Genomic DNA, 16,058 nt, shown 5'->3' on the forward strand with positions numbered 1-16,058 from the left:
TGAGATTCAGAGAAGTTTGCTCAATTTCCAAGCTAAACTAAGTCAGTCTTTTCCCATAGTGTCTCTATTCAACAGTCTTTTCTCATAGATAGTGTCTCTGCTCCAACGTGGCTCACCAGGGTAATAATAGACTTGGCGTTCGAAGCAGGGCAAGGTGGAAGAGAGAGCACAGTTTGTATTCTCAGCCAATAAATGAAGTAGTGCCAAACAGAGGGAACTATGCCTGTAATCTGCCAACCCCAGGCTGTCCCTAGGGAGAATGTTTGAATAACTGCTTCCCCTCTATGACACATTACATGCATTTCTGTTCTTCTGCTCAGAATATTCAAATATTTAGAGTTAAATTGGACCTCTAAGGTCTTCTACTGTTATTTTCTCCTACCTGTTCCTTACTGCAGAACCCTTGACAGATGGTTATACAGCTTTTAACTATTAAGATCATAGATCATAGATTTAGACCTTAGAAATCATTTTTTGGTCCAACATCCTCACCTTACATATGAGAAACTGAGGCACAGATAGATAAAATGATTTATCTGAACTCATATAGGTAGCAAATTACAGGAGAGCAGTAGATAGAGCACTGGGCTTGGAATCAGGAAGACTCATCTTCCTGAGTTCAAATCTGGCCTCAGATACTCACTAGCTGTGTGACCCTGGGTAAGTCACTTAACCCTGTTTGCCTCAGTTCCTCATCTATAAATGATCTGGAGAAGGAAATAGCAAACCATTCCACTATCTTTTCCAACAAAACCCCAAAATGGAGTCACAAAGAGTCAGACACAGCTGAACAACAACCTCTGACACAACATCCCACATTGCTTCCATTATACTTTGGGAAAAAGCTGGTCATGTGACATACGAAGAAACTATGGAACTCTATTAGCTCTTCTCTTTTCACGGTCCTATCTCCTTATGCCTAAAGTAGTCGTGTTACCTTGGAACAATATAAACTTCATATAAAGGAATTGACCAGGAGAAGGAAGATCCAGGATAATAAGGATGAAAGATGAGGCCTTTGTCAATGATATCTCCCCACACAGAGTATGCCCATACCCACAGACATCACATTTTGGACTCTGATGATATCTCTTGGATGGTGTTCTGGATGAGATTTGCTTGACTCAAGACATTGCCCTGTTAGTTTAAATTCAACGTCTGAAGAAAATGAAACACTCAAAGACCATTTAACAGTTAACAAAACGGAGATTTACTTAGGCATAGCAGAAGGATATTCAACAAGGATAGGTAACTGAGGACACCTTAAGTTGATTCAGTTGAGTTGCCCATTAAGATCTACCAACCTAATATTAGAGAGTAAGCCATTTGAAAAGAAAAAAAACACAACAATTCTTTCTCTCTCTCTCTTCATATACATATGTGTGTGTGAGCATATAAAATTCCTTTTTATTAAATGTTATTTATTTTAACATGTATTGGGTTTATTATTATGAAATTAAATAGAAACTTTTAAAAATATTTAGTTTCTAATATGATAAGTGAATATTGATAGATATAACCCACATAAACCAATGCTTTTTGGAGTCCTCAATTTTTAAGAACATAGAGGGGTCCTGAAATAAAAAAAGTTTAAGAATCATGACACTAGCAGGAATCTTTAGGGATTTTCTATTATACCAAAGCTATTCCAAATAAAAGGTTATCCAGTTTACTTCAAAAGGAAGAAGACTGCATACCTTATGTCAATAACTCATTCTAAGACTTAAAACTCATTGCTGGAAAATCTTACTTCTGTTAGGAAGTGTTTCTAGATTGATCAAATGAGAATCAATGGCATCCTGAGTTTAACCCTGCAAGGAATTTAAATTTCCAAAATGCTTTCCCCTATCCTCCCTCCCAATGATGTGTTCATTCTGACCACTGACCTGAAATTACACATCAATTTAGTGCTGTTATTGATGTATGTATATATACTTTTATTGTCAAATGCACGTATCTTTTACTAAGTTGTCCACTCATTTTTTGTTTATCCTTATTGTAAACTCCTTGAATACAAGGAATGTGCGTCAATATAATTCTCTGTGGACACTGATAAGTACAAGTGAGTGCTTTATATTGGTGGGGCCAAGAAGGATGGAGTAAGGGAAGGGAAAGAATCCAAGGTGTTAGTGATTTTTTTTTTGGCTAGGCAAGGCGGTTAAGTGACTTGCCCGGGGTCACACAGCTAGTAAGTGTCAAGTATCTGAGGCCGAATTTGAACTCAGGTCCTCCTGACTCCAGGGCCAGTGCTCTATCCACTGCACCGCCCAGCTGCCCCCGTGTAAGTGATTTCTTGAGACAAATTTTAAAAAAAATATTCATTTCAACATAAACCCCTCTCTATCTAATTTTTTTCCTTAGAAAAGACTCAAAACAAAAGTGTGCCCTATGTTAAGGGCTAGATACAGAAAGATTTAAGCCCCTTCCCACATGGGGCTTATATTCTGCTAGAGAATATAAGAACTACTCATATAAGAAATTTGAGATAATTTGAGGAGGGGGAGACCACTAATGACTTAGGGGAAGATACAGGGGCAAGGCAGGGGGAAGAAGGAGGGGCTAAGAAAGGCTTCACATAGGAGACTTTACCTAAACTGAGACTTGAAGGAACTGACAAATTCTAAGAGACAGAGGTAAAGAGAAAGTGGGGGACAGCCTGGGCAGAGGCATGAAGGTAGAAGATTACAGAATGTAGGGTTCAGGAAAGCAAGCAGAGTCAGGAGAGCAATATATATGATAATTGGAATACTTCAAAAGTCTGATCAATGCAGGAATCAATAGTGACTTCAGGGGACTAAAGCTGAAGAATATCTTTCGCTTCTATAAGAGAGGTGATGGAATACCTACTTAGGTGTTGAATGACCCACTGGTCAGATGTGACCAATATGTCGGTTTGTTTCACTTAAATAAAATTCTTTGTTACACAGGAGGATTCTATTGGGGAGGGGAGAATGAAGGTTCAGTGAGATGTGAAAGTCGAGTATTTTGGGGAATTTGAGGCACCATGTTTAAAAAAGTAGCTCAATACATTTTATTTTAAAGTAAAAATATTATTTTGGTAGAAGCATGGAGGGTAGATTGGTAAAGGAAGAGACAGAAAGCTGAGATCTCAATCACAAGATTTCTGCAAGAGATGACGAGGGCTTGAGCTTGACACTGACTGTGACGGTAAAGATGTAATAGATACAAAAAACACAGAGGCAGAATTGATGAAACTTGGTAATTAATTGGATATGGGGTGAACTGGAGATGGAGGAGTCATAGATAACTCCAAGGCTGTACAACAGGGTGACTAGAGGGATTAGCGGTACCTTCAATAAAAGAGGGAAAACTTAGAGGAGGGTCAGATTAGGGGTGAAGGTCATGGGCTCCATTTTGGATTTGTTGAGTTTGAACTGCTGATAGTCAGGGTGACGTGTCCAAGAGGCAGCTGGTGACGTAGGACTTAATTTCAGGAAAGATGTTAGGACTGGATAAATCCATTGAGCGTTAGCTATACAAAGATGACACTTTTGAGAAATGACAGGGTCATTTAAAGAGAGAATAGAGCAAAAGAGAAAATGGAATCCAGAATAGAGTCCTGTAGAAGGGAGTCTAATAGAAGCCAAGTGAGGGATAAGGTAGGGTAGGGGGAATTTGATGGTGTCAAAAGCTGCTCAAAGGTCAAACAGGATGAGGCCAAAAGCTTTGTGAGCTAAGAGGTGTTGTGACTGAAATTAAGATAAACTGAGGCACAAAGTTCTGAGCATGTTCACGTATTAGCAAGGTTAGCAATTACCAATAAAATGGTTCTCTTGGTTTTTCAGCCAGTCAAGAGATCATAAGGTAGGACTTGATACAAGCTTTCACATTGTTTTGCGATGCACAAGAAAACAAAGATCAGGAAGCATCACAGATAGAAAACAACACGATTGGCTGGACATTCGAGGCTAGTACAGCCCCTCCTTTCATCCTGCTGTCAGGAAAGGTTGATTGATAGAGTCTATTTGCTGGTTAGTTGAACAGAGATAACAGAATTCTTGGTGCCCACCTGCATTCTGTAAGGCCTGTTAGTAAGATAACAGATCTCCCTTAATTTTATGTAAGGCTGTATAGAGATAATGTATTTCTTTGAGTTAAGGGAATTTATAGGACAACTGAATTTTAAACTAACTCAGAGAGGGAGAACTGAACTTCTGGATTCATGAACTTCTGAACTTAACTCATAGACAAAGAAACATGGCTTAGGCAAGTACAGAATAGAATCAATTACAGAATGAGATCAAATATAAGATAATAAATCAATATTTGATTTTCTCAGCAGTCTGGTAACTTTTGAGAGTGATTTCAGTCAATTGGTGGGGTCAGAAGCTAAATTGCTAGGGACTGAGAAATGGGAGCTGATGAAGTGGAAATAAGGAATACAGATGATTCTTTCTAGGATGACCCAAATTTAAATACCTTTTGCCACGAAGACCTTAGACATTGCTAATGTATTGAATGAAAGTTAGCTGTCCTTGGGAAAGTTTTACTGTCATATCTGAGAAAGATTATGTAAGGTCCAGAAAGACTGGAGAACATCCTTCTTGAGACTTGGGCAGTTAACTGAAATTGACAACGAGTGAGTTAGACGGGGAGAAGAAGATGGTAGAGTATCAGGAAGTAGTACTGTGAAGCTGCAACCCACAACTCTACCAAAAAGATCTAAAAAATACACTAGACAGCATCCTGACTGGGAAATACAAGAAAAAGTCACAGTGAGTCATTTTTCCAGTTCAAGTCAGCATTGGAGGGCAGATAGACAGGTTTGTGGATACTAAGGACAGGGTCTAAGATAGGAATTGTAGTGCAGAGAATTTCAACATAGGGAGACACTGTGTACCAACATGAGGTCCCAAATCAAGTAGAGAGAGACTTAAACCTGTGTAGTACAGAGAAACAGTTGCAAACTGGCAGCTATATCACTCATTACCCAGTTCTCAGTCCAGATCCAGGGCAAGATGAGCATGACATGCCAAGCCACCAAAAAGGCAGCGGTATGCAAACTGAACTGAATTTAAAAAAAAATTGTATATGAAATCTCTGTAAAAACTCATATTGATTTGAATGCCTGCTCTTAAACCTATATGTGACTTTGGATAACATTTTCCTGTTTCCTCCCTGGATCTCATTACTGCCATACTGCTGACCTGATATCTCCATTTTACAGATGAAACTGCCAGGTTTCCCTATAAGACTTGCCCATGAACAACATGAGAAACAGTATTTGAACTACAGTCTCTTGATTCCAAGGTCAATGATCTTTATACTCCATTACAGTTAGATTAAATCTTTGGATTGACTCACTATAGTCAAGTAGCCTTGGGCTGCCTGGAGGATGAGCAAAACACAGGGACTATTTGATGGGAGGGCCAACGGCACCCTACTCTTTGGGACTCTAATCTCTCCCTAATCCCAGGCAGAATACATGTTTTCATTGCAAAATTAGGGAAAGGATTCTCCATCAAGATGGGGATTCTCCATAATTTTTGGTCCCCCATAGCAGGAAGGAAGGAAGGAGTAGGGAAAGAAGAAAGCAAAGAAGGAGAGAGAAGGGAAGGAAGAAGGAAGGAAAGAGAATTTATTATATGTTCACTATGTGCTAGGCACTGTGCTAAGTGCAAACACTACCTTACTTTATAGCAAATCTGCACATGTAGAAAACATTTATCTTTGCTTCTCTAAAATAGAGGTGGTCTCCTTACAGTTAAATATCTAAATACTTCCACTTCATGCCAACTTAAAGGATGTGGCTGCTGCTCAGCTATCAGGTGGGAGGAGAGTGTGGAGAAGAGTATGGAAGACAAAAAATACCCATTGCTACAACAGTTAGAGAGCTTATTTTTTTTTAAAACTGATCTTGAAAACCCCAAAACAACAACTGTCCGTGGCATTTGGAGAATGTGCAGTTCATCCATCACATAAAACCTCAATCTAATCTCCAAACATATTGCCATCACCCAGTTCCCATCAAGTGGTGCTAAATGAATCTTTCCACAGAAGTCTATGGGGCATGACCTGCTCCTCCTTCCCTGAATCAGAGACAGATCTCTGTCTCTGGCTGTCCTGACATCTTTTAAAAGACATACTCAATGTTCTCATAAATAAGATTTCTCTCCATACCTGTTCCCGCAGGGGGACAGATTCAGGACAAGCCAAGCAGAGGAAATTGGGCTGTGGTTAACAAGTCTATTGAAGTGTTTGCTGTCCCCACTCCTTCCATCACACCAGCTTCTTTCCTTAAGACGCTCACAGATCACCATTACTATGTTACAATAGAGGTTCTATGAAGGGAGGAATGGATTAAAGCCAAAGGCACCAATTTAAATATGCTAAATCTGCAGCAAATTAATAAAATGCAAACAGGCTTCTGGAGGGATGCTTTTTGAACACTCAAATCTTGCTATTCCATAGCTAAAGGGGAAGATGGCATCCATGTGTAAACGTTAGTTATTATTATTATTAATAGTAATACAAGAATATAGCAGTGCTTTTTGTGGTAGTAAAAATGGAAATAAAATAGATGCTCATAATCTGGGAAATGCTTAAACAAATTGTGGCATATGAATGTGAGATGATATTGCACTGTTAAGAAATGATGGAAACGGTGAATTCATAGAAACATGGGAAAATTGTATAAACTTGATGCAGAATGAGATGAACAGAACCAAGAAAATAATTTATTTCATGATCATAATAACAAAATGAAGAAAAACAACTTAGAAAGACTTTAGAACACTGATCAAAGTAGAAACCAATCATGATTTCAGAAAATTAATGATGAAAAATTCCACTCACCTCTTAGCAGAGATGCAAAATGAAACATGCATTCTCAGATATGGCCACGTGTGGACTTGTTTGCTTGATTATACTATTACTGAGGAACACAAGTGGTGTATTAGTGAGTGAAGGATATGAAAAGAAAAATAGGAACATTAATCAAACATTTTTTAAAAAGATATACAAGAGAAAACAAAAAAGTATAGAAGGGGACACAAAGTGATTTTGTTACTGGTCATTAAGTCAATTAAGCATTTATTAAATATTTACCATATGCCAGGGACCACACCAAGCACTGGTAAAACAAAGACCCCCCCCAAAAAAAAGGAGTCCCTGCCCACAAGGAGCTCATATTTGAACAGAAATATCTGTGTACATCATACATAGATAGATGTACACTCAAATATGTTTTATATATGTGTGTGTGTGTGTTAGATGGAGGTAAGAGGGCAGAGGATTCCAGTCACGAAAGACACCTAGTGTAAAGACAAGAAAATACAGGGAGTGGTATGTTCAAGGAACTTCCCATAGGCCAGAATATCGAGATTGTAGAATACATGGAGAGGAGTAAAGTGTGAAATGACTGGAAAGGTAAGAAGGGGCTAGATTATAATGAGCTTACAATTATTTTTTAAAAATACAACTATCTTTAGAAGAAGGCAGCTTTATATTTGGTCCTAGAGGTAATAGGGAAACATTTGGATCCCATTCAACAGTCTGACATCATCAGACTTATACTTTAGAAAAATCACTCTGGCAGCTAAATGGAGAATGGATTGGAGTGGGGAAAAATTCAAGACAGAGAGACTTGTTAGAAGGTTTTTATAGTAGTCCAGGTGAGTGCTGATGAGACCCTAAACTGGAGTTGTGGCTATATGAATGGAGAGAAGACAAAAGAACAGGATTTGGTGAGGATTAGAAGTCAAGGATAAAATTAGAGTTGCGAAGCTGGGTGACTGGGAGAACGGTGGTGCTTTCAATGGTAATAGGGAAGTTTGTAAGTAGGGAGGGTTTGCAGGGAGGGTTCCATTTTGGATTCAACAAGCTTGAGATGCATATAGGGCATCCAGTTTAAGATATCTAGAAGGCTGCTGATGATGTGGGACAGCAGCTTAGGACAGAGACTAGGACTGGATATTCAGAACTAGGAATCATGTGCACAGAGAAAACTGAATCTAGAGGAGCTTATAAGATACTTAAGTGAGACAGTATAGATGGAAAAGAGAAGAGGGATAATGATTAACTCTTAGGAGACCCCATCAGCTAGTGGGCGTGACATGGATGAAGGCTTAGCAAAGGAGATGGTTCTTTAACAAACCAAACTCTAATGGAAGTTCTGTTATAGTTCTATGGCAGTTTCTTATACAATCTTCTGGTTTTCTCTACATCAAAATGTTTGTTGCTGATAGTTGTATACAATAATTAAGAAATTAAGAGAAAAAAACAAAGGAAGGGAAACTTACCTCCAATAATCCTTAGCTACATTACACATTGAAAAATACTTATAAGAGGGTTTTAAAGGAATGCTCAACATTCTCCAATTGACAAGTGCTCAAAGGATATGAGCAGGCAGTTTTCAAATGAAGAAATTAAAGCTATCTATAATCATATGAAAAAATGCTCTAAATCACTACTGATAAGACAAATGCAAATCAAAACAACTCTTAGGTACCACATCACACCTATCAGATTGGCTAACACGACAAAACAGGAAAACAATAAATGCTGGAGAAGATGTGGGAAAATTGGAACACTAATGCAGTATTGGTGGAGTTGTGAACTGACCCTTATTCAACTGAGTAATTTGGAGAGCAACTTGGAACTATACCCAATGTGCATATCCTTTGACCCAGCAATAACACTTATAGGGCTGCAGGCCAAAGAGATCATACAAATGGGAAAAGGAGCCACATGTACAAAAATATTTATAGCAGCTCTTTTTGTGGTGGCAAAGAATTGGAAATTGAGGGGATGCCCATCAACTGGGGAATGGCTAAACAACTTGTGGTATATCAATGCAATGGAATACCATTGTGCTATAAGAAATGATGAGCTGGCGGACTTCAGAAAATCCTGGAAAGACTTGTATGGACTGATGCTGACTGAAATGAGCAGAACCAGGAGAACATTGTACACAGTAACAGCCACACTGTGGGAAGACTGACTTTGATAGACTTAACTCTTCTCAGCAATGCAAAGATCTAAGATAAATCCAAAAGACTCATGATGGGAAATGCTATCCACATCCAGAGAAAGAACTATGGAGTCTGAATGCAGATCAAAGAATACTATTTGCTCTCCTTTTCTTTTCTTTTATTGTTTTAATTTTGTTTCTTCTTTCTCGTGGTTCCTCCCATTCATTCTAATTCTTCTTTACAACATGACTAATGTGAAAATATGTTTAATAAGAATGTATATCTAGAGTCTATATCAGATTGCATGTCATCTTGGGGAGGGTAGAGGGGAGGGAGGTGGAGAAAATGTAAAACTCAAAAGCTTATGGAAGTGAATGATGAAAACTAAAAACAAATAATTTTCAAAAAATAAAAGAAGCCAACTTAAGCTGCTGGGAGTTGTAGATGGGGACCACCAGCCTAAAGAACCCTACAGAACAGTAGGGAGGATCAAACAAGGTACATGTACCACCCAGGCAGTGAACATTATCAGCACTTCAGTGGCAAGGTAACTATTGGTTGCCATCTCTTCCATATCCAGACTCTCAATTTGTTGGGTAAGTCTCCATTATTAATACACTGGGTAGACTCTGATATAAATAGCATGAGGCATTCTTTTTGTCTTTCTAACTGGAATTCTTCCTTACAGCAGATGCCTCTGCCTTGCTCCATCTGTGGTGTAAATGTGTGTGTGTGTGTGTGTGTGTGTGTGTGTGTGTCTGTGTATGTATCCTGCCCCAGAGGTTGGTGCATAGACCACTGACCCTGCAAAGGAATGCCCTGTCTGGCCTTAGGGACTCATGATTTGTTTGTGGAGCCCAGAAAAAGGTCCTACTTGTCCATAAGACAAATACTTGTTAAATACTTATTATGAACTCCACTAAAGTCCTCCTTAGATACCTTATCAAGTGGATAAACTGACCTAGGTTGATGACAGATAAGTCAGTGAAGCATGAACTCTGACATGGCAGAGGTCAGAGCAGCTCAACAACAGGCAACAACTCACCAAGACTATCTACTGAAATGTGGTGGGGTTATGATCCCTGTCAATATGTGCGAAGAACCAGGGTGGTATTTGCACTGATGAAGTCATGGATCCTTTAAACATCCAGGTTTGTGCAGGTGTGGAGGATATATGGCTGGATAAGGCACGGAGCTAAGCTCAAGTTCCTGGCAATCTACTGGGAGGCAAATAAATGGTACAATAACTGTGGTCCCTTCATCTCTCCCTTATCTTTCTTCTTTTTTTCTTCCTCCCTTCCTTTCTTCTTTCTTTCTCTCCCTCCTTCCTTGCTTCTTTCACTCCTACCTTCCCTTTTCTCTTTCTCCCTCCCTCCCTCTCTCCCTCCCTCCCTCCTTCCCTCCCCTTCCTTCCTTCCTTCCTTCCTTCCTTCCTTCCTTCCTTCCTTCCTTCCTTCATTCCTTCCTTTCCTCCCTTCTTCCTTCCTTTTTTCCTTTTCAGTGTGTAGAGAGAGATGGAAGGGAAAGGAAAAAATGAATCATTGATAACTGAAAAAAAAATACCCAAAAGTTCAAAAATAAAAAGGAAACTTTCATTGATGCAAACTAGCTGATCCCTATTTAGGTCAAGAGAGAGCAGTTTCAATGGAATTTGCCTTTACAGAGGATCTGAAGAAAGGTTATCAGTAGGACCATGGACATCATTTGTGGCTACAATGACTTTGGACATTTAGCTCCATCCAGTGAAGACTCCTGGAGGGCTACCCTACCTGCCAATGTCAACAACTGTTAACAGGAGGCAAAATGTGAACTCTGACATCATCCAGTGGCTATAGCACTCTCTGACAGCCATGGGCTTGAGAAGGGGAGAGGAAGGAAGGGGAGGAAGAGACAGTGTAAATTATTAGGAGTAGAGCATTGTTTGAAATGAGTTTTACCTATATCACAGGTGTGGTATAAGAATGATTGTCAGATCTCATAAGACATCTTGAGCTATTCAGAGTTAAGTCACTACAAAACAAAACCAATTATATACACACAGAATAATAATATGCATTTCTATATTGCGTGGGCCCTGTTTTATGCGACAAAGTGTCAGGATGGAAAGAAATTTGACAAATGAAAATCCTGACTGTAGCAAGGAGATGACTGCAGTGAATTTTGGATTGTCAGTTTCTTCTGTGATTGTTTAAAAGTTGGAGGGATAGGGAAGAGGCACAAAAATAATCCATTGTGAAAAATTCAATAAAGGTAGCTGGATGATCTAGATACATGTCAAAGATAAACCCAGGATAAAAGTAAAACCTTTTTCTTCTGGCATCCAAGGTAAAATAAAATACCTCAATGATCTGTACTGACATTGTCAACATCAGATCAGTCCCTTGCACATAGTAGGAACTCAATAAGTAATTTTTGGTTAGTCTTAAGACCTTAGATAAGCATTTTATCTCACTGAGCCTCAGTTTCCTCACTTGTTCTACTACAAAACTCACAGAATCACTATGAGGAAAGCACTGTGTAAAAGACCTATGTAAATAAAGTATTTAACACACTATATAAATTACTACTACTATTACTACTACCAATAGTGCATTGGTATTCCAAGTCTTCATTTTTTTCATTCATTCCTGGTTGGCAACTCTTTGATTCTCCTTCACAAGTCAGGGACAGCGGATGGTAGACAACCCATTCTCCAAAGCTGAGACTATAAGCAAAAGAAGTGCTTACAGCATCCCAGAGGACAAACCCATCCCCTTCCAGAACTGCAAAGAGATGGAAGATGGTGAGGAGAGGGATAGCTCAAGTGTGCTCACACATTTTTTAAAATGCTTGAACTATTGAGAGGCTCCTCATATCAATTAAAATTTTTTATATCATTTAATACCTGAGGAGAGCTATAAGAAGGATGAGGTTTCTGCACAGGGGGGGCTGAAGAAGACACAGCAGGGAAGGAAGGGGTAGTGATGGGAAGGTGGGCCTAATGGCCTATTTTTTAATGGATAAGAAACATTACCATATATATATATATATATATAATTATAGATAAAATCATAAACATAATTGAGTTATATAAATATAATATGTAAATAAATATACAAAATATAAATCATATATATATATCATTATATCTATACTATTACTGTAACTGTTTAAACTATAGCAGTATAGTAGAATGAAATGGGGTCAGGAGACCCAGAATGGACTCTAGAGCTGGTTCTCCCATAAATTAACTAGCTGCCCAAGTTCCTTCCTCATTATATGCATCATAGGTTCAGAAGATTCAGAGCTGAAAGTGATCATATATCAAATATCTAATTTAATTCTTTTTTAGAGAGAAGAGAGAAGTAGGAGAAGAAGGAGAGAAGCAACTTGTCTAGGGTCACAGAGGAAGGTAATGAGCACAGCCATGATTTGAACCTAGGTCTTCTGTCTACAAATCCAATGCTTGTTAGAACTAGAACCAGCCTACACTGTGTCTTAAGGAGCTGTGAATTCAGAGCCCTTCAATGTCCATTGTGAAATGAAGATATTGGACTACGTGATTTCTAAGGGTGCTAAAATTCTACATGTTAAAATAATCATCTGAATTTTAAGAGGAGAGTTAGGGACAACAGAGACTCATCAAAACCACGCTCCTGATCACTATTTCTCACTTGCCTCCATTGGTAATTCTGAAAAATCTTCTTCACTCCCCTCATCTTCCTTGCTGGCCATACAAGGAAGACATTATTATAAGAAAGATCACAATAAATAAAATTATTTGGACCTAATATGGATCTACTTTATAGAATCATTTCTAGATACTGCAAAGGAAGCGTAAAACTGAGAAACACAAGGCTGAATGCCAGGATCCACTTCTCCTATCATTAAGCAGTTTGACATCAACAAGAAATAATTGAAAACAAAAGCAGGGCATATGTATTTGTATGTATATATGTATATGTCCCTGCTATTTGAGTTTATGGTGAGGGTGACTTCACAGTTTGATGCCAATGAAAACATTTCCCTAACAACTGTGTTCTTTTTTAGGAAAAAAGAGTTCAGTGCCATATACCCCAGTAGAAACTTGCTTTGCCAAAAAAAAAAAAAATCTAGGCACATCTTTTGCCAGTAATGGAGCTCATACTGTGAAAGTTCAATATTTTGATAAAAAAAAATCCTTGATTGTTTTCCTGCTGTTTATGAAAAATAAATGAAATGTAAGGCTACTAAAATATAAGTACTCACTTCTTAAGTTATATAGAAATTGCCAATTAATATAAACTACAGAATAATACTGCAGTATTTAGACAAGTTCACATTTCAGGGTTTACAAAGTGCTTTTCTTACAAGCCTGAGAAGAAGACAGGACAAATATTATTATTATTCCTATTTTTCTGATGAGGAAACTAAGGCTCTGAGGAGTTGTGATATGCCTATGCACTAAAGCTAGTACGTACAAGAGTTGGGACTTGAAAACAATCTGGTCTTCTGGTTCTTGCTCATAAAGCAATGGTAATCCAGAACTCCTAGGGAATTAACTGCTCTGGACAACTAGGACTTTAGGTATTTAAGCACATATTTTTAAAAAATTAACTCTGCTTTTCTCCTAAGAATTCAATGAATATAATTTTATCTTTTCTTGATGACTCAGGTTTTCATTATAAAAATCAATTACTGTACTGTGTAAGTGACAAACTGAAGGGCTACTAATACATATATATGTGTGTATATGTATGTAAATGTATATATATACACACATATAAATGTATATAAGCGTGTGTATATATACATATATGTATATTTATGTACATGTGTATGTGTGTGTATATATATGTATATACACACACACCGATATACACACACACACACACACACACACACACATATATATATATATATATGTGTGTGTGTGTGTATAGTTAGTTGCCTAGGCTAAATGGCTGCAGATTTTTTAGCTTTATGAGTTTCTGTGTATTTGGTTTTGATAGTTTTCCTCACTGACAGTTTTTACTTATATTCACAGATTGGGAAGGGATCTCCAAAATCATCTAGTACAACTCCTGTCTGAATCACAAATTTAGCCTACAAAACCTTTCACACATTATATGTAGGTGGGATCATCCCAGGAGGTAATCCAGGTGGACCATCCCAGGTGTTTATCCAGGGTAAAATGAAAACCTCCAGTGACAAGGAAATCACTATATTCCAAAGTAGCCCATTTGCCTCTGGGGCTGATTCAAGAGGTAAGTTTCTCTTCATGCTGAGCTGTAACTCCCAATCATTGGCCTTAGTTCCACCCTCCTGTATCAAGCAGAATAAATTCATAAAGATGGTTATCATGTTGCCTCTAAGTGAGATCTTCTCTAAGCTAAACATTTCCAGCTGTCTTCAAGCAGTCCTCAGGACAGGATACAATCTTTCCCAATTCTAACTCGCTACTTCTAATGTGCTATGACCAGATCACAAAGTTAGTTAGAATTGTATATAAATTGAAAGTAAACAGGGATTGAAAACAAAAACTGGTCATTTAATTACTTATTCTTAGGTGGAGATTAACATATAGTTTGGTGTCCTACTTCTATTTTTGCTGGAGATTTAAGTTAGAATTTCAGAATTTTAACATGTAATCTTGATAAATTATTGCCTGAAATTCCTTTTGGAAAAGATCTTGAAATACCTTACACTCTCTAGATAGCACATCAAGTAAAATTCCATTATATTAAGAATTTCTGGGTGAAAATATACCAGTGCCAATTATAACAATTTCATATAGAAATTTAATCAATGTACATCAACTGCCATAGTGAGGAGCCTAAAAATAACTAAGAATCATATTAGTCAACAAATACTTGCTTTACTTGCCAAGCAGAAAGATACACCAGCCAACATTGATACCAGTTTAGAATATAAATTATTTTGTAAAATTTTAACAGCAAAGAGCTGAGGAAGATTATGAGCTGCATCACATTATAAGACACAGAGAAGTGGTGGAAGATAAAATCAGTTTGTGGAAAACTCACCAAAAGACCCAACTAAGGAAAGTTATGCCAAGGGCATTTAAGGTTGAAGAAGTGGGAAAAAGGACAACAGATAGACCAAAGGTGGAACAGGACTGCAAAGTTTTGTTTTTAAATGACAAACTCCTTTTATTGTCAAGGACACTATGACCACAATATATAGATTGGTCCAAGTATATCTAAAGAAGGTCTGTGCTGGAGGTGACACAACTGGGAAGGCATTGAAGAACTGATCTTTAAGGCATCTGAAGGATTTTCAAATTCAATGAAAAACCTCTGCTCTTATGACTACCAAAAATAAAGTGAGAGAGAAAAATAAAGTCTGATCCACACACCTATCTTTGCATCTATGTAATTTTCTTGTGAAAATAGTCTACACATGTACTGAGGGCATCCACGGTAAAATATTAGAAGGGAATATAGGCAGGCTTTTGCAAGTGATATTCCACTGTAGAGCACATCCTTACCATGACACAAATGACTAAAAGATGAAAAAGATCTCGATGCACAGCATTTGATTTGGCAGACCAAAACACTCCCTTAAAGGCTCTCCTCCAAGAAGTTGTCACCCATGCAAATCTCAAAATTATACAAGACTTCTTGAAAGATAACAATAGAGATAATCTTAGTTGAAAATCCTTCTGATTATTCATACCGGATGAACCAGAAAACAAGGAGTCATATATTGACCAAAGGTATTTTCTACTGTTAAGGGGTGGGTAGGTGGCACAATGGATAGAGCACTGGGCCTGGAGTCAGAAAAGACTCATCTTCCTGAGTTCAAATCTGGCCTCAGACACTTACTGTGTGACCCTGGGCAGGTCGTTTAACCCTGTTTGCTTCAGTTTCCTCAACTATACAATGAGCTGGACAAGGAAATGGTAAACCACTCCAGAATTTTTGCCAAGAAAACTTCAAATAGGATCAGGAAAAGTCAAACACTATTGAAAAAAGTGAACAACAAAATTTTTTACTGTGACGGAGAGCACCTGAGACAAAGTCCAAGTTAAAGAGGGATTCCAACAGAATGGTAAAGTTCTCCATAAGGTCCTTCTTGTGGATGGTATTGTGCTCATCACATCAAGCTTTGGAATACTGCAGAACCTCCGGAAAGAGATCCATAACC

At 38.0% G+C, this 16,058-nt stretch overlaps 1 protein-coding gene across 3 annotated transcripts in view; it reads right to left on the bottom strand.

Moving 5' to 3' along the window:
- Nucleotides 1-16,058, bottom strand: part of FARS2 (phenylalanyl-tRNA synthetase 2, mitochondrial) — a 623,068-nt gene that overhangs the window by 156,663 nt on the left and 450,347 nt on the right. The window contains exon 7 of one of the 3 annotated variants that reach the window (XM_078153628.1): nucleotides 6,817-6,895. The exons of the other annotated variants lie outside the window; for them this stretch is intronic. Within the exon in view, the coding sequence (XP_078009754.1) occupies nucleotides 6,820-6,895 (76 nt within the window). The 3' untranslated portion in view covers nucleotides 6,817-6,819. The remainder of the gene's footprint in view (nucleotides 1-6,816; nucleotides 6,896-16,058) is intronic. 3 annotated transcript variants of the gene reach the window in all.

Source organism: Phascolarctos cinereus, unplaced genomic scaffold (assembly GCF_003287225.1).
Source record: "Phascolarctos cinereus isolate Bilbo 61053 unplaced genomic scaffold, phaCin_HiC Scaffold_4;HRSCAF=312, whole genome shotgun sequence".
Taxonomy (NCBI): Eukaryota; Metazoa; Chordata; class Mammalia; order Diprotodontia; family Phascolarctidae; genus Phascolarctos; species Phascolarctos cinereus.